The sequence below is a fragment of the Diabrotica undecimpunctata genome, chromosome 9 (genome assembly GCF_040954645.1).
Source record: "Diabrotica undecimpunctata isolate CICGRU chromosome 9, icDiaUnde3, whole genome shotgun sequence".
Lineage (NCBI taxonomy): Eukaryota > Metazoa > Arthropoda > Insecta > Coleoptera > Chrysomelidae > Diabrotica > Diabrotica undecimpunctata.
In genome coordinates, this window is record NC_092811.1 from 24,970,336 (window position 1) to 24,990,745 (window position 20,410).

Below are 20,410 nucleotides of genomic sequence, written 5' to 3' on the forward strand. Positions count from 1 at the left end.
GCATTAAGGCCAGCTCCCTCTAACATAAGAAGATTTGTATGGGCTTCATATTATTATACCTGCATCTTCTTCTTCAAGTGCCATCTTCGTTCCGAAGGTTGGCGATCATCAGGGCTATACGTACTTTCGAAACTGCTGACCGAAACAATTCGTTGCTGCTACAGCTATACCATTCCCGTAGATTCTTTAGCCAGGAGTTTCGTCTTCTTCCTATGGACCTTTTTCCTGCTATTTTCCCTTGCATAATTATTCGAAGCAGTTCATATCTTTCGCCTCTTGTAATGTGTCCCAAGTATTGCAGTTTTCGTTTTTTGATCGTAAGTATGACTTTTTTCTTTATTCATTCTTCTCAAGACCTCGACATTTGTGACTCTCTCGGTCCATGATATTCTCAGGATTCTGCGATACATCCACAGTTCAAATGCCTCTAATTTTTTGGTATCAATCTTTTTCAACGTCCATGACTCCATTCCGTAGAACAGCACAGAAAGTACGTAACATCTCATCAGGCGAAGTTTCATTTCAAGGCTCAAATCTCTTCCGCAGAACACTCGCTTCATTTTAGTGAATATGGATCTGGCTTTTTCTATTCTTATTTTGATTTCTGCTGAGCTATCGTTGTCTTCATTTATAAAAGTGCCTAAATATTTGTATTTGCTAACTCGATCGATAATTTCATTGTGTAAATATAAATTTTGGACATTTTGTGTTGATTTCGATATTACCATAAATTTAGTTTTCTTTATGTTCAAAGATAGTCCATATTCTTCGCTGCAGTCTGCTATCTTATTCACCAATGTCAGTAGCTCTTCAAGTGTTTCTGCGATCAGAACGGTGTCGTCGGCAAAGTTACCTGCACCACCAAACTGTAATCTGGGAACGAAGAGACATTAGGCATATCCTTTTCCAGGTGAATATCTCGTAAAACAAGACTCGTATGTAAACAAAACATTTCTCCAATCTTCTATAAACCAATCTGCGTGAGTCCGAGAGAATTCCAAGCGCTATCTTCGATGATCTGCGTCAAATAAAGGGCCAGTAGCAGATACATAAAATGATAAATTTTATTCGCTTAAACATCTGCAAGTTTCCTAGTCAAAACTGTAACAGTAACTGTCCGCTTCCAAAGCACTTGTCTAAGAAACCGATTTTTGTTGCACTTAGTCTTCACTGTCCAGGTTTTCTTTAGTAAGAACCTGTTTCTCAAAATGTCAAAATCTTTGTAAAGCATCGGATATCGTATTTCGTGGAACGTCAAAGATTTTTTTGATATACCGAATGGAACGTCGAACTCTCATCATTATGTAAAGCAATAGCTTGGGCTACTTGATCTGGCCTTATTGTAATTATTCTGTGGTATTAAAAACACTTTTCTTTCCCGAAAAATCAGCCAAAAATACACTAAAAAGGAATACAATCAATTTAACAAGCATTATTTTGTAAGTAAATATAATCCACGTTGTTGAAAAACAACCTATTTATCATATATAGTAATCGTAATTATTTTACCAACTTGTGCGCTCAGCCCGCGTTATACCATACCATGATACTATACAGCATTGCGAAGTTGCCTACCGGCATGTGAAGACCGGGTGTATTGGCATTCCCGTAAAAAGTGCGTGAGTTATAGATGCGCCATTGCGCCAACGTGTAGAGCCAGTGTTTTGTGTTAAATCGTATACCAGTTTTGTTTCTCTGAATACTGTGTATCTTTGTTACTCCTCCCTAGCACTGTAAAACTAATTAACTCTTTTTGTCACTATCAGAATTGCGATAATTATCAACGAATAGAATCAGCCCTTAAGTTCACTATCAATAAATCGAACGAAAAAAGCGTCTTAAGTGTTTTATTGCTTCAGTGGTCCTTACTTAAATATTTTGGAGCAATCAGGTGTTCAACTACGCCTCTCTAAAATATGGAAAGTTTGGTAATAAATTTATCCTCTCCACCACACGTTGTAAGATCACTCTTGTAGGAAAAATGTTTCTGATTCGGTTTGCGGATTCTTGTTCAAAAATGTCCCCTTTAAACAAGTCTGAAGGGTGGCGGGCAAAATTTTTGGGCAGAAATTGTTAAAACAATTTTTTAAACAAATTCGAAAAAATCCCTTTTTTGCCCCGGAAAATATTTTTTTAAGTTTCTTGTGTTATTTTAAACAAAAAAGGTCGCTTTTCATTTTTCTCGAAACGTGACAGGTTTCGAGTTACAAGCGATTTAAAATCTGAAAAATGCGAAAATATGCATTTTCGAGGCTTGAAAACTCATATGTAAATTATTATCTCTGAAGTTGCCAAATGCCTAAATTAAAGTTTAACAGGTTGAATGCGTTCCCAAAATATGTAAACCACGGAAATGTGCATTACCGGTCCCTTGGGACCGGTAGCTTGGCGCGAACACGACGCGTTACAGACCGTCGGGGAGTGGTAATGACGTAATTAGTTTTTATATTTTTACAGTTCTATAATATAAATTATACGAGTTTTAAGATCAATTATTAAAAGTAAACACATTTAAACTTACCATTGTCATCCGGTTTTTGATCAGGTTTCGTGTTAAGAATGTTTTAAAGTATCAAGACAGCCTACTATTTTTTTCAGAGGTTGATGAAAATGACAGAAGACTTCTTAATATGTTATAAGTAGAACTGATATTTGAAAGCAAAAAAAATGTATAAACTTAATAATATGGTCTTTGTTATTAAACAAAAAACTATATAATTTCAGAAAAATAAATAATTTTTTATGAATGCTGTTAAAGCAAGATAAATACATCCCTGGTAGTCCAGGATATCCTTCTGCTATTGAAATACAAACGATACTAAACGTGTATTGACTGCGCAAACCTGCATATATAAATATTCGCCGGACCCGTGGGACTGGTCTCGCAGCCGAGTAAAAAATTGTAATGTCTGTGCGTTACCGGCTCCCAAAGCCCGGTACATTTTTTTATGTTAGAAATGTTTCGAATCTTAAAACAAATATAATGCTGTTTTTAGCATTTAAAACAAACTAATATTAACGAAGATATGCCTTTCGCAATTTTTAAAAGTTTGCAGTTTTCACATACCGCACTTTAATTATAACGCACACCGGTCCCAGGTGACCGGTAACGCAGTCAACCTGTTAAACATAAATTTCAAGATTCTGAAGAGCAATCGGAGCTTATTTCAATTTAGTCTGTTGTTTTTAATTGTTAATAATGAAGACCGTCCACTCGACATTTAAGCCGTGTAAAATTTCACGTGTCCGGTTAATTTTGCGGTGCAGTGTAGTTAGCGGAGCCAATACCCCAGTCGCCAGAGACGAAAATTCCCACTGAACCTCTAAAAATCATACGAACAAGCTGAATTTTGTCGAGAATATTAATTTTGGAACCGCACAAAAGATGCAAAAAAGTTTACCACTATTACCGCAGGGTTTCCTCCCAAAACCCCCCTTATGGGGGGTGAAAACGCAAAAAAATCGATTTACACAGAATCTATACACCGTAGAAAAAAATGTTTCAAATAAAAAATGTAGCTGAGATAATTTAAAAAAAAATGTTAATAAGCATTTTTTATGTAAAATGAACCGCTCTCTTAGAAACAACGCTTGAAGCGACCGTCAATTTTGCATGTCAGTTACGCGCGCGAAATCAATGTTCAATAATATTTGTATCACCTCGACGGTAAAAATTCGATATCTTTTGATTCAAGTGATCTATCGACAAAAATCAAGATGCGTTTTAAAGATAAAGAGTTTAGCATTTTTTATGATTCTCACGAGATCAATACGATCTATCCCTTTCATTGACTGGCCACTATAACGTTTTGATTATTAGAGCCTAACCTTTAAAAGCTATAGGCATTTAAAATATGCTTAAAAAACGTTGGATTTAAACTTTCACACAACAAACGATCTAAAACATTTAAAACTTTTTTTTTAATTACACTAGTACGTTTTTCACAAGAACAAAACTACCTACTGCAAGACTCTACACTCAAAACAGTCTTCTTAAATGCATTTTCCGTGACGTGTGATCGTTTGTAATGTAAGTAAAACATTAAATTCTTCGTTTTTTATTCATATTTCAAATACCTCATATTTGTTACTACAAATCAAAATTGAAATTTCATGTCATAAGTTTTAAATATTGATTTCTAAAAATAAAAAGTTTATTACAACTGGTCAATAAAAGTAATCAATTTTATTGATCTCACGAGAATCGTAAAAAATGGCAAAAATCGCGCCACGTTAATTTATTTCACACTTTTATAAAAACTGAGTTTATTTTCGGCAAAATAGAAAAACTGCATACGAAAGCTGCACTCTTTGCCTTTAAAACGCATCTTGATTTTTGTCAATAGAATATTTGATCAAAAGATATCCAATTTTTACCGTCCAGCTGATACAAATTTTATTGAACATTGATTTCACGCGCGTTAATGACATGCAAAATCGACGGTCGCTTCAAGCGTTATTTCTAAGAGAACGGTTTATTCTACACAAAAAATGCTTATAAACATTTTTATTTAAAATTATCTCAGCTACATTTTTTATTTGAAACATTTTTTTGCTATGGTGTACAGATTCTTGGTAAACCGATTTTTTCACGTTTTTACCCTCCTGCGAGGGGGGCTTTAGGGGGACGCCCGGGGGTAAAAGTGGTTAACTTGTTTTTATTTTTTTGGGGTCCCAAAAGTAATATTCTCTGCAAAATTCAGCTTGTTCGTGTGATTTTTAGGGGTCAACTCTCTGACGACGACTACAATGTAAAATTAAAAATAATCTTTATTATTCTAAATAAAATAACTTACAAAAGTTATTTGAGTTCCAATAATAAACAACTATAAAATGGAAATAGCTGTTACAATTTTTATATCAATAACAACCCAATAATAAACAAGCTATATATAATGTTTTAATAATAAAATTGTTGTTGTATTGTACAATAGTTATTTATATAACAACTTTATAAGTGTTGCAGGCGACCGACGTATATGTCGTATTTTTATAATGGGTGTCCCAAAATTCACGCAAGATTTGAATATACCGCAATTTTTGCAGTAAAGTGTTGGCAACAAAAAACACAAATAGTTTGACAACTGACAGTTTAGGATTAGTAAGAATGGAGCTTTACTTGAGAGAACAACGCGTTCTTTATATTAAAGAATATTTTAAAAATAATGAAAGTTTTAACAGTTAGAAAATTTCTTCCAACATATGGTCAAAATCTTGATTTAACTTCTTTAACTGTAAAGAAATTAACTGAAAAATTCAGGGAGACTGGATTAATTGGTGATGGACTGGTCGTCCAATAACAAGCCGCTACAATAGTATCGAAGCAGTGCGTGAGAGTGTTGACGAAAGTCCAGGAACATCAATTCATGTACAGCATATTTTAACGCTTGTAAAGTTCAATTGACACAATGATTGAAGCCTAATAGCCATACTCAGTGAAGTGAGTTCCTTGAATGGGTTATTGAACATCAACATCGATGTTGGTGTGGATTTTGGGCTGGATGCATCATTGGACCATGTTTCTTTGAAAATGAGGCGCAGTGACTGTTACTTCTTCTTCTTGTGGTGCCTATCCGTTGCGGATGTTGGCTACTAGCATGGCAATTCTAACTATATTGACCGCAGCTCGAAATAGTCCTGAAGTGGTCAAGGAAAACCATTTTCGTAAGTTCTGGAGCCAAGATATTCTTCTTATTCCTGGTCCCCTCTTTCCGTAGACCTTTGCCTGTAATATAAGTTGCAGCAGGTTATATCTATGATCGTTTCGCATTATATGTCCAAGATATTCTAGCTTGCGTTGTTTCACTGTGGATATAATTTCACCATCCGACGTAGAACCTCAATGTTTGTTATTCGGTCCACCCAGGAGATCCTCAGTATCCATCTATAACACCACATCTCAAACGCCTCGAGTTTTCCCATGGATGCCTCGGTTAGTGTCCATGATTCAACTCCATAGAGCAGCACTGTAAATACGTAGCATCTTAATAAACGGATTTTCGTTTTTAAGGGTAGGTCGTGGCTCTTAAATATCTTGCTCATTCTGACAAGTGCTGACCTGACTGTTACTGGTGCCCGATATTGCAACATGATCACAGAGTTATTTCTGCTAAAATTGGATGATATCATGCTATACAGCCCGTGAAACAATTCAATCACTGCATGAGATATTTCCTGGTAGTGGACTCTCTGGTTTTGGTGATCCGAATTGGCCCCCTAGATCATGTGATTTAACACCATTGGATTTCTTTTTATGGGGTTATTTGAAGTCGAAGGTATATGCCAACAAGTCTACAACCATCCGTGTATTGAAGGAGGAAATGCAATGCGGCATCAACGAAATTCAGCCACATTTATGCAAAATACATAACCCTGTCCTATATACTTTGATTCAATGAAAAAATTACAATTACAAAAATTCAATTCAATTTTCTATTTAATTCAAATCTTGCGTAAATTTTGGGATACCCTTTCTGTAAATATGTAAAAAACCGAAAGAAGTTTTATTTATATAGCATTATTGTAGCAAAATAAAATGCATAATTGAATAGCAAATATTATTTAATAATTAATTAGTAATATTGATTAGCATGGAGAATGTTAGAAACTAATACGTGGCTTGTTGCACCGTCCTGTTAAAAAAGTGTATTTTTATTGGCTGAAAAGTTCTGAATCATTGCAACGTAATGCTCGGAATTAACGGTAGCGCAATTTTCAGCCTCATTCTCAAAAAAATATGGACCGATAATTCCATTTACCGAAATCGCACACCATACTGTCACTTTCTGAGCATGAAGAGGTGTTTAATGAAGCAAATGAGGGTTTTTCTTTCCAGTAAGTACCTATGTGAAGTTTTGTTTATTAACAAAACTGGAGAGGTGAAAAGGTGCCTCAGCACTCATGCACAAGTTGTTAACTTGATCGTTATTGTCTTCTAGTTGGGCAAGGATAACCTCAAAATCTTATTCATTTGTGAAAATCATCCGAATTAAGAGCTTGAACAACTTCCATTTTGTGATGGGAAATCCTCAACGATGTGTAACTTCTTCGAGAGCGTGTGGCGTGACGGATAGTCATCGGCGTGGACTTTTAATATCGGCTTGTCGAACACGTTCGATATTCGCAGAAGTTTGAATTGTTTTGGCATTTCCACTTCGTTTTTAGACTTCGATCCAGTTTGATTGAAATTTGTTACCCACTTTTTAATCGCGTTATCTGACGGAACAGATTGGTTACGCGGTATGTTGTAGCCGACGAAAATAACAACGCTTTTGCACTAAACTCTATTTTGAAGTACACCTACACCTAGCCGAATTTTTCCATAGACATATAATAAAAATAGACTGAATATTGCAATACATGCCCGTTCCCCCAGTGCAACAGAGAAAAATGACGCAACGCAGTGCCTGCATCTCTTTCTAATGGGTCGGGTTTATCGACCACGTGGCCTTCCCTTCAAAAGTGTTTGGACTGGGAAGGTCACGTGGACAATAAATCCCGCTCGCGTCAGTTTTCTCTGTCGCACTGGGGGAACCATGTCATGTACTAACAGGTTCATATCGGTACGTGCCTGAGAGGTATGTGCTCAGGTAAGGATGTAGTAGTTGTTGTGTACTGGCGCCAATAAACAATTCGGTGGTTATGTCAACAGAAATACGCTCAGTGTCATAGGTAATACAGCGGCAGGATGATATCTAGCGAACTCAACTGGCCATACATATGCAGCAGTAGGATGTATGATGTAAGATGCAATAGGCAATATGATATGCGAAGTTGGATGTATTTCTGCAAACAGAACAACAGAAGTGACATTAAGTCTATATTTAATAAAGAAAAAATCGAAATTAGCGGGACAGTTACAAGACATAATTTGAATAAATGACTTACCGCCCAGTTGACCTGCTAAATTTGAAGGCTGGTACATAAATAAAGTACAGTAGAACCTGCTTAATTCGAAATCTTCTTTAATTCGAATTTTTATTCTGGTTCCTAGCATTTCCTATATAAGTAATGTTAAAAAGTCGTGAATAATTCGAATTATATTTTAGATAATTCGAACTTTTCTACGAGTTAAAAATGCCAATTTCATGCTGGAAATTTCCACTAAAACAGGTAGTATTCTTTTCTGTTCTAACGTGCCACTTGTTTCAAGGCATTCAAGGCCATTGTACATTGTACCCGTACCTGTCACCTAAATTCTACCCCATCTGGCACGCCCCTTCAGTTGAGATGCGTTGGCGTTGCAATTGCAATCACCGCAAATCACGTCAAGTCACTTCGTATTGAGTAAAGATGTCGTCGCATGGTAATACGAAAACATACAAAACTTTAACGTTATCGGAAAAAATAGCGGCAATTAGAGAAGTAGAAAAGGGGACGAAGAAAAAATCTGAGATTGCCAGGGACTTTGGAATTCCTCCTAACACATTATCCACCTACTTGAAGAATAAAGAAAAAATTCTCAACAGTGAAAGTGAGTGCGAAAGATCGAAAAAGGTTAAGGGAGCCAGAGAATCCAAATTTAGACAGTTGTGTGTTAAAATGGTTCAAACAAGCTAGGGATAAGAAGATTCCCGTGAGCGGTCCCCTTATAAGAAGCAAAGCTGAACAATTTGCTATTGAAATGGGGAAAAATAATTTTAAGGCGAGTACAGGGTGGCTCGACGGCTTTAAAGAACGCAACAAAATTTCTTTCAAATCCATTTGTGGAGAAAGTGGGACCGTTAATCAGCAAGAAGCCAACCAGTGGAAAAAAAATTTGGAAGAGATGATTCAGGGTATAGATGAAAGAGATATCTTTAATATTGACGAGACGGGTCTCTTTTTTAAATGCACTCCTGACAAAACGCTAGCATTTAAAAACGAAAAATGTCACGGAGGAAAACTAAGTAAAGAAAGAGTAACTCTCCTAATTGGTGCAAACATGGACGGATCGGGAAGACTGCCTCTACTGATGATTGGCAAGTCGGCTAATCCGCGTTGTTTTAAGAACGTCAAGTCAAAACCAGTGGAATATGTGAGCAGCGCAAGAGCTTGGATGACTAGTGATCTTTTCGAGAACTGGCTGAAAAAATTAGACAAAAGTTCATAAAAGAAAAAAGAAAAGTTATTTTGTTTATTGACAATTGTACGGCACACACCACTATCCCACTGATGGAAAATGTAAAAGTTATTTTTTTTTCCTGCTAACATGACTTCAGTTCTCCAGCCTATGGACCAGGGTGTCATAAAAAATTTTAAACATTTTTACAGACGTTTTTTGGTTGAAAACATATTGATGGAAGATTGCGACACCCTTAAAATAAAGTTAGACATTCTACAAGCATCTCGAATGTGTAAGAAAGTTTGGGACCAAGTAACACCTGAAACGATCAAACATTGTTTCAAAAGAGCTGGTTTTATAAAAAAGGAGGAGAACACAGACACGACAATTTAACAAAAGAGCTGCTTTCAGTTGACTGCTGGGGGGACATCATTTCTGATCCTGCCATCTCTTATGAAGATTTTGTCAACGTCATCAGTGGCGGGAGAAATACATGTTCCGAGTGCGGCCGAAGCAACACACCATATTACGCAACTTAAACGGTACTTTGAAAGTAAAAATAATGTAAGTCACTCTATTTTTAGTTCACTGAACATCTTAGAATCGTTTGTCATTACCGAGAAGTTAAATTCTAAAAAGCAGCTAAAAATTTCGGATTTCTTTGGAAAAAATTAGTCTATTTTCATTAATTGTAACAAATATGTATTCTTATTTTCAATAAATTTTTTGAGACAAAATGTTTTATTGTTTTACTGATGGTTCTCATTGGGAATTTTTTATCTGCCGATTGTTTCGGCTAAGATTTGGCCAAAAATACCAATGAGAAATCCTGCAAATGATAAAAATCGACAATAATTGACCATTTGTTATAGCTTGCAAATGCTTTAATTGGTATTCTGGCCGAATTTTGTTGGCCCATTTTTTTCGATTGACAAAATTCGGGCAAAAATTTTAACGAAAACATCTGCAAGCGATAAAAATGGTCAACTATTGTTGATTTTTATCATTTGTAGATGTTTTCTTAGGCATCTTTGTTTTTTGTGGATATATTTTTAATTCGAATTTTTGGATAATTCTGCAAACGATAAAATAATTCGATATATCTGCAGAAAACATCTGCAAGCGATAAAAATGGTCAACTATTGTTGATTTTTATCGTTTGCAGATGTTTTTGTAGGCATCTTTGTTTTTTGTGGATATATTTTTAATTCGAATTTTTGGATAATTCGAATTTTTTTAACGGTCCCTTGAGATTCGAATTGTCCAAGTTTCACTATAATAGTTTTCGAAATACATATGAGAGCTTAAATTTTCTCGAAATAGGGGGTTTTTTGTCCCATCCGAAAACCAGAGAATTATATATGTTCTTAGAAGTGAAGGGTTAGTCGAGAGACAAAACGCACAAGCTATTGACTTGTTTCTGAGAAGGAAAAGGAACACAGATAACCATGACTTGCCCTCGATATGCCAATTAGAAAGCGTAGCATAATTCTTCTAAGAATTTATTAGCCATGGGCGTAGCTAAAAGAAATTTGTGGGGGCAAAAGTTTGGAAGAATTTGCGGGATGATTGAACATGCTTCAATGTAGCAGTGAATATTAGTTTTTCCGATTTCTTACTCCAGCTAGTTTTTTTACTTAATTTTTATACAAATTAAAACTGTTATACATGTTTTTCAAGTCTTCTATTTTCTTACATTTATCTCCTTTGTATATACTGTTAAAATTTGTATTTTTTAGGGGTAATTGACCCGAAAAACTATTCAGACATCGACCAATTCGGAATTAAAGGGGTGAAAAACTTTTACGTGAACTTGCAAGAAGATGATAACTCGACGATTAACGCTGAAAACATTACCTTGGGCGTGTGGCAGATTTTACCTTATGAAATGTTAAGTGAACTCATAGACAACAGTGACTACAATTATGATGGTATTTTAACTAATGGAAACTACAGTGTTCTGTTGTACATGCACGGAAATGGGCAAGATAGAACTGATTCAGTGGGAACGTATGAGGTTTTAAGGAAATTTTTCCATATTTTTGCAGTGGATTACAGAAGTAAGTAAGAGTCAGCCTCATGTTTTTCTTTAAATCACCTCTACGTTATCTGTATGATATTTTTGACGTTATCATTCAAAATGGCAGACGGACGCCATTTTATCAAATTATTTTCAATGGGATCTTTATGGAAAGTAATACCTTGTTTGAAAGCTGTGAAAAGCTTTATTTTAAACAGATACCGCCTAGACATTTTTAATAAAATGACGCCTTTCCGCCATTTTTATTGATTATGTCTTAGTAGATTATGTTTAGGTCTTAATTCAATTATCCAAAAAATATATTAATTTGTATTTAGTGTAACTGTCAGAATCCATGGGGGACATTTTCCATGAACAACACTAATTTTATCACAAAATGTTTCAAAACAGTGAAGTAAGTTCAATTATCTTCTGAAATGTCAGTAAAGTTACATAGATACCGTGACTTAGCCCTATTCCAATATCATTCGCTATCATGATATCACTATTCTCCTCTACTTTTCATAAAATGTATGAAACATTGCTCTTAATGTTGCTACAACGTCCTACATTCTTCTTTTTAAAGGTTATGGAGATTCAACAAAAGCTGAACTAACCGAAACTAACGTAGTCGACGATATAGTGAAATTCTACAAATGGTTGCAGCTGCGCACCAACTCGAAAATATACGTCTGGGGACACTCTCTCGGTACTGGAGTCGGAACCCATTTATTAGCAAATTTAAAGAACGAAAATATAAGCACGACGAAGGGACTGGTCCTGGAAACGCCGTTCACTTCCGTGACGGATGTAATGCTGACTCATCCGATCATAAAGGTAGGTAGAGGAGGAGCCATGGACGTATAAACACAGATGGACTCAGTTATTTACATAAAAATGTGAAGCCAAAATTATTTGACTAGGTCACATTCTCAGCACCTTCAAATGTTGTCATATTTTTTTATTAAAATATCTTATTCACGTATCGCTGAAAATATTACTATATTTATTTTATACTCTACAGGTGCTATCAAACCAAAATAATAATTTATTACTAATATTAATATATTAAATTTTAATTAAAACATCAAATGTGCACATAGTGTGCATATCATTTAATAATAGCGTATAACAGATATCAACCAATTATTTTATATGTAGAAGCACTGAAACCTATTTATTAATGGCAACGGTGTTTACATTTCTCTGTCTTATGGCTCTACGTCAAACTTCAAATGCTGTTCCATGTCATGTCCATGCTTTGTTTACTTTTTACCCAAGATGAGGAAAAGTTGTTTTTCGATATTTTGGCTGTATTTTAAGTGATATTTGTAAATAGTGAAATAAACAAATTATAATAATGGTCCTACAGTTTTGCATTTGCAAAAAAAACGAAATATTTACATCCCAATGTCTTATTTAATTTGTAAGTACTGTTTGTTTACATTATTTAAGATGAGGAACTGAGGAAGCCTGTGTGTTTACATTTTAAAATATGTCTTTCATAGGCGTACCATTGGGTTTATTCATATTAATTAATGTATTGAACAAGATATTAGTTCATGAAATTAGTATAGACATTTTTAAATTGTAAGTAGATCATCTGATTAAAAAGATCTGTTTAGTAGCTTTTTAATTTAATATTTCTCATGAATTAACAATAAATTAGTGAAATGAATAAAACTCATTTATTTTTCTATGTAGGTTTCCAAATAATATTGAATAATGATGAAACTTACTCTAAACTTCAACAGAGAAAACAGTATAAAAAAACCTTTCAAAAGCATCCTTTTTGGTTATTTAAACTTGTAAGGAAGCTGAAAAATATTTCAGATTTTTTAATAAAACTATAAATATCTACAACAGACTAGTTAAACACCTTATGAATATTTTGATTAATAAAACCATACAAAATGTCCCAAAATCAATCTATAAGCATTTTGGTGACCATAATGTATGATGAAGATGCAATCGATGGTCACTCTATGCAACTTTTAAAATTGGTTCTTGAGAAATATTTTAAAATTGGAATTCATCATGAAACGAGGACTACTTTAGATGCTAACACCGTGCGCATAAGAAGCGTTCTTACTAAGACTGTTTTATTTCGCAATCAATAAAAATTTATTTCTATACCAACGTCTTCTATTATGTCTATTTACCATTTTTATTTTAATATTTCTGTTCGGTAAATAGCTTTCCAATAATTTATACATTTTCACGCCTACTTTTTAATAAGTAGGTATATTTGCAAATAATTTTATGTCAAATGCCAGCAAGAGCTTTGGAATGATCAATAAATAATTTTGTAGCAGAGACCCTTACTACGTGGAATCTATTGATATTGTATTAAAACAAATTTGTCACAATTTGAAAAAATATGTTTTAACACATTATCAATAAATATAGGTATGCACTTAAATTTGACAAATGTATATTTTTTAATTTTTTTTTACCGTAGAATTATTTGATACCTATTAAAAAATTAACTTGAGCTCAACTATATTTTATTGTATTAATTTTAAAGCAAATAAAATTGTATTTTATTTTTTTCTATAAAAACGTGTTATTATACATTATTACTACTTCCAATTATTAACTTCTGAATAATTATCCCCGCGAGTAAAAATTCAAGCACGCTTATGCTCATTGAGGAAGTATCACAGTCTATCGATACCCGTTTTACTCCCCTTTACCCTCTTGTCCAGGAATATTGAAGCTTCAAAACAGTGTGTGTTTAAGGTATCTTATTGCTGGGTCCATCTATGTTTATACGTCCATGGGAGGAGCAATTAATTGCAGGGACCCGATCGTTCAACTGCGCATATGCAATCTTTAAAACATAAACCTCATGGTAGCAGAAGGAATAAAATAAAATTATCGTTTTTTAACATAACTACGGAGCACAAAAATTTGAATATATACACATATTTTGTGCTATGTGAAAATAATTTATAATAAAGAAATGCTCACCGCAGGTTATTGCGAGTCGAACTAAAATAAAAAATAGTTTGCATATCAAACAATATGTACATAGATTCAAATTTTTGTATAAATATGATCATCAGAAAGATCGCCTGATATATAAAACTTAGAATGACGCATGTCACCTACTAGACGTTTTCAACAACATCCAATTTCTTCATACGTATTGACTTTCATTTTCTTCCTTTTTGAGAAGAATGCATGTTTTTAATATGCGTCTATATTCTTTGGTAGAATGTAAACCTTTGACAAGACAAGATCTCCAGATCCCGCTCAACATTTTCAGTTGAAAGTTCGAGACATTTCGAACGCACTGCCTCGCACATGCTCAGTTGACGGATCGGATCCCTGTATTTAATCGCTGCTGGTAGAGGTACTTAATGGATTTTCTAAAAAGTTATCACGTTGTAAATAAAGGGTGATTCATTTAGAGGTACTTTTTTCAACCAGAAAAAACAATGAAAAAAATAAATTTTATTTGAAAATATTTATTATCATACAAAAGAACCATTCTTTACAATTACTCCTTAAAGACAATTTCTTTTAAATGTTGGCCATAACTACGGTTAAGTTGGTTCATTCTGAAGTTCCAATTCTCGATGACTCGTTCCAGCATTTCGATTGGTATTTCACCAATCACTCGAGTAATATTGGCCTCCAATGCCTCAATCGTATGTGGTTTATTCATATAGACTTTGGACTTTAAGTAGCCCCAAAAGAAAGAGTCTAGAGGTGAGATGTCATAGGATCTAGGCGGCCAATTCACTGGTCTAAAGCGTGAAATAATTTGTTCACCGAATCGTTCTCGCAGTAAAGCCATGCTTTCACGAGCTGTATGGCAAGTGGCGCCATCTTGTTGGAACTAAATGTCGCCGAGACCAAGAGCTTCAATTTTAGGTACCAAATAGTCCGTTATCATGGCATGATAACGGTCTCCGTTCACAGTAACATTCTGGCCGGCCCCTGTTTTAAAGAAATATGGACCAACGATTCCACCAGCCCATAAACCACACCAAACAGTTGTTTTTTCAGGGTGTAATGGCAACTCTTGAACCTCTTTGGGTTGTTCATCACCCCAAATACGGGCATTTTGTTTATTAACGTACACATTAAGCCAAAAATGGGCCTCACCTGAAAACAAAATTTTTCTCGAAAACAGTAGATATTCTGAAAGCATATCAAGAGCCCATCGACTGAAACGTTGACGACTCGGAAGGTCGGCCGGCTTCAGCTCTTGCACTAATTGAATTTTGTATGCTTTTAAACCAAGATCCTTACGTAAAATACGCCAAGTTGTTGCATATGACAAGCCAAGCTGTTGAGAACGGCGTCGAATCGATTCTTCATTATTTTCGAGTACACTATCCGTTACCGCCGCTATATTTCTTCAGTACGTGCTGAATGTGGTCTATTTGGTCGCGTGTTATCCAATAATGAAAACTGGGTTTCAAACTTACTAATCGTAAAGCGAATTGTACGTTCGGTACGCCGATTGTGTGGACCATAAATTGCTCTAAGCAGACGGAACACATTCCTCACAGAACTCTCATTTTCAAAATACAACTTAATAATTTCTAGACGCTGTGTCGGGCTAAGTCTTTCCATCATGAAATGTCAAACAATACTGAACAAAAGCGAAATGTCAGTTTGACAGTATTCATGCACGATCTTCAATCAAATCCCCACCAAAAAAAGTACCTCTAAATGAATCACCCTTTAGTTGCGTAGATCTAACTGGCAACGATGCACTAGAAGGTTTAAGTGAAAACTGAAAAAGTCCGACACATTTAAGTCCGCTTTACATTTACGAGTACTCGGATCCGAGTTACTCTACTCGGAGTGCAACTCGGAAGTATAAACGTCTACTGGGAGCCTCTTGTCACTCGGATCCGAACTCGGATTGAAGTTGAACGCAAACCGAGTAGCAGTACAAGTTCCTGTCAGTTCCTGTACGAGTGAGCGTCAAAGTGGTGGAAATCAAGCCACAGTCCTTATTTATTCTTCAAACAATTAAAAAAAAAACAATATTTCCAACTTCTTATTGGACAAATACACACAAATTAGAAATGTTTGGAAAGGTTTTTAAAACCTCCGCCCATTTTGACGTCAGACTTAGGACAGGTAGTCCATAGAAACAACCTGTACTAAGAACTGCCAAAGAATGAAATTTAACGGCTGATGGCGGCACCACATTTCAAAATTCTTCTGTATATCCACATTTGGAAGGCCTCTAGTTTATCGGTATTGCTCTTTTTTAAAGTCCAAGTGTCTACTCCGTACAGCAGTATCAAGAAGATGTAGCATCTAACCAATCTCATTTTCAGCATTAAGTTAATGTCATGACTTCCCAGAATGTCCTTCATATTAACAAAAGCAGCTCGAGCCTTTCCAATTCTAGTTTTTATTTTTTCTGTGATGTCATTGTTGTTATTAACGCTTGTTCCCAAATATTTATGCACCCGTTCGATTTCGTTATTGTGAATGTACAGGTTTGCATCCAATCTTTGTTTTTCAATCTAACTTTATTGTAATTCTCGTTATTCTGGAACCATTAATTCGGCAAATTTGTGTGTTTATATACAACAATATACCTATTACGCTTTGATTTGTGATGTACCTACTGTAAAATGAAGTTGACAAATAAAAAGGTAATGAGATTTTTGGATTTAAGTAAGAATAAGTTGCAGCGACCGTCCACGTCCATTTTGGTTCTGCCACACAGGCATAACGCAAATATTAGGCAAGTTTGTCACGCTGGCACAAGTGTGGAGTAGCGTATTTGTTATTCGCTGACGAATAACAAATATTTGAGCAAATACAACGAAGCCGCATAACAAATAAAACATAGCGAAGTGTGGTGCCGCCATGAAACTTTTATTAGTAAAACTTATTTCACACGTAAACTTGTGTTCTTGTCTGATATGACTCATAGCTCTTTAGAAAATCCATTGGGCGTGCATGATTTGGACGCTAAATTTAAAATTTGACACTGAAAAATAAAATTACCTGTTTCTGCATACATGATTTGGACGCTGGGTGTAATTGAAATGTAAATGGAAAGTCAGGTAATAAAATTCTAGAAATTAAGCTTGATAAGGTTTATTTGTCACTTTGAAATAAATACGACATACGTTTTACGAAATGGAATCGATCGATACAGTTAGTTTGATACTCATGTATCCTATTTCTAACGAACATAATTTTTTTTGTACTCTTTGGATCTTTAAGTCTATTACTTTCACTATTACAGACACTATTAATTTTAATGTAAGTTTCAGTTTGAAAAATTTTTAAAACATCAATAAAATGGAAAATATTTGGATAAGCATGGTAAAAATTATCATTAAAACGCGAGTGGAACGATTCACAAGCATTAGTTGTTAATTGTAAACTCTCACTCATCGCAGTCCACATCTCCGACGGAAATGTTGCGTGGTCGCCAATGTAGTTGTCCAATAAGTAGTCGGAAAACTTTTCAATTTTTGAATCCTTTGGTTGAATAGCCATAAAATCATATATGAAAGATTCTTTGACTTCTGAGGGAGGTAAAAATGGCAGCCCAAAAATATATTTCAGCCATTTAGATATTTCACTGTCTGCCAATTTATATTCCCGAATTAAGCCACAACCACCGATATTACGATACCAAGCTTGCATAAGATGAAAACGGCACCCTTTAATGTGCACAGTTGGAAATTCAAAACGCGCAGCATTGTGGATAGCAATTTCAAAATCGGAGAAAATGATTTTTGGATTGAATTTTGGACCAATTACTTCACATTTGCGTTTCAAAACATTAAATAGTTTTATATAGGTTTGTTCCGATTAGTCGGGAAGTAAACAATAACACAATGGTATATAATGTCCATTGATAAATACATGTATGGTAAAAAATTGCTTGAAATATTGAGCACAGTAACTAAATGTACCGTCCATATAAATCGTTTCACTGCTGCACAGAAAACGCATGTTAGTGTTACACGAGAAGATGATAATGTTAGAACTTAATTCAACCGCAAATATAAAATTCTCGTCTTTAAGTGTTTTGATATTCATAATATTTACCGCAGCAATAGATTCTTCTTTACTTTTGGGCAGTTTCGGTTGAGCCATTCGCCGTTCACTGTATATTTGATTTCGTATTAAATCAACGTCTTTAACAGACATGTGGCTCAAGCAATCTACATTTTCTTTCAACGCACTATGTATGATTTTGGACGGCCTTTCGGTCAAATTATCCTTAGCCTTCCTTTTGGCACTGCTACGCACAATCTGTCTATTAAGCGTCTTGATATCACACTCGTGATTATGTTCTAGATTACTTCGGATCACTAACTTTTTTGGCCCTTTCGTGAATATCTTCGCTTTACACGACCGTTTTACGCACCTCCAATACGTTTCTCCCGATTTTAGTACTTTATCTTGAGAAAAAGTAAAACTGTTCACTTTGAGCAAAATTTTACCACGATTACTTACTAACGTTGAAATTTCCATGTTCACTTTTCACTATTCTCTGACTAAATAATAACTAGTAACTAATTAAATTTCAATGACCATCATTAAACCCTAATTATATCTAATATCTGGTACCTGCGATAATCCTTCCGGCAGCGTCCAAAACAAGGGTACTTTTAGGACCCTCAGGTACTTCAGCGTCGAAAACATGCCCGCCCAATCCATTACCTCTAAAAACGATGCATTTTTTATGATTCATCTAAATTTCCCCAGTCTCACTTTTCCATTTTTTTCCTTTTTTATGTGCCCTTTTTTGACCCTCTTTTCTGCATTGTTAATGATACTCTTTGATCTTCTTTTCTTAATTATCATATTTTTCTTTCTTCATTTTTTTTTTTAATTCTTACTAGATAATATAATAAAATATTATTTACAAAAATTAATATAGAAAGATCGAACACAGCTACTAAAATAACAATAAATAGTTGTAGTTTACATTATATTGTAGTTTATTTATATTAAGAAACGGTAACATTAATCATAATCATTACTCATTACTATTCTAAATTTCTAATAATTTTGTAAAATATTGTATGAATGGGAAAAATATATTACCGTATAAAGTTTATCAGGAATGTAAAGTCTATAATAGTGTTAATCCGGATACTATTAACAAACTTGCCGACCTTGTTCGGCAAATAAATATATCTCATTCAAGTTCATTATGACGTAAACCGTGAAACCGTTTCGTGTGTTTTTCTCTTAAGTAAGTATACACGTATTTCCCTTTCCCGTACATAAAATGCAAATACGAGATTAAAATAATACAGAGTGGACCGAAAGTCTGGAAACGATGGTCCGAATAATACAAAAACAGGGATACATCAAATTTGATTTAATCTGGATAACATTGCCAGATTTACCATTTTTCTGAAATCATTAGTCACTTTGGTTTTTTAAATACAATACCCTGTATATTGTACTTTTATTGAAATCTCCACTTCAGGATTCAAATCGGGTGAACGAGGAGGCCATACAATACTACCTAATCTACCAATCCGTCGTTAGGGAAATTTTTGAACTAAATAACGCCGAGCATTTGACGTGGTTTTGGTGAAGATTGGAGTGGGGTTAGCGTGCTGATTGGCGCGGGGATTGATGCGGGGATTGGAGCGAACATTTCTGACAGTAGGATTTTGATTTTCGGGTGAAGCGAACGATATTTTCTTTCAGAAACCTCTCTTAAATAGTTAGTCAATACACACAGTACCAAAATTGTAGAAAGTGTGTCATATTTTCAATGTAGACCTTTGCGGGTTTAAGGAGAAAGGAAATCGACGACTCATGGTTTGTGGCGTGTGGTTTTTATTAAAAAAATAATCAGGATTTTAGAACGAATTGATTGTCATAATAATTATTTTCTTATTTTATAGATGCTTTAGATGAAGAAAACTAGTTCTTTTTAGATATATTTTTTGGGAAAAGTCCTTTATTCGTTTAAATTAATAGACTTATGATTGATTGAAGGATTAAATTTAATTCCTATTGTCAAATGAGATTTAACGACATAAGATTAGAAAAAGGCTCGTCTAGTAACTTTTAGCATATGTAAAACTGAAACTTAAGTTCTTAAATAATTCTTGGTACGAAACAGTACTAGTAATAAATGGGTCACCTTAACTGAATACTCATTTCCATAAAATATAAAAGATATGTTCAAATAAAACCTAACATTATACATGTCTGAGCCATCTATGTCATCTTTAGATTCATCAGTAGTATCTTCGCCTAGATACACAGCTACTGGTTCCATGGTAATTTCAATGAAATAATCAAGGTTCCACATATTCTGCTCTTCTTTCACTATATGCTCGATACATTTTATTCAGGACTGTAAGATCACATTG

At 34.6% G+C, this 20,410-nt stretch overlaps 1 protein-coding gene across 2 annotated transcripts in view; it reads left to right on the forward strand.

The window, feature by feature from the left end:
* The window catches only part of LOC140449697 (lysophosphatidylserine lipase ABHD12-like), a 51,696-nt gene that overhangs the window by 22,677 nt on the left and 8,609 nt on the right, over positions 1–20,410 (forward strand). For both annotated transcript variants that reach the window (XM_072542993.1, XM_072542992.1), the window contains 2 exons: positions 10,783–11,103; positions 11,650–11,900. In XM_072542993.1, coding sequence (XP_072399094.1) covers positions 10,783–11,103; positions 11,650–11,900 — 572 coding nt within the window. The remainder of the gene's footprint in view (positions 1–10,782; positions 11,104–11,649; positions 11,901–20,410) is intronic.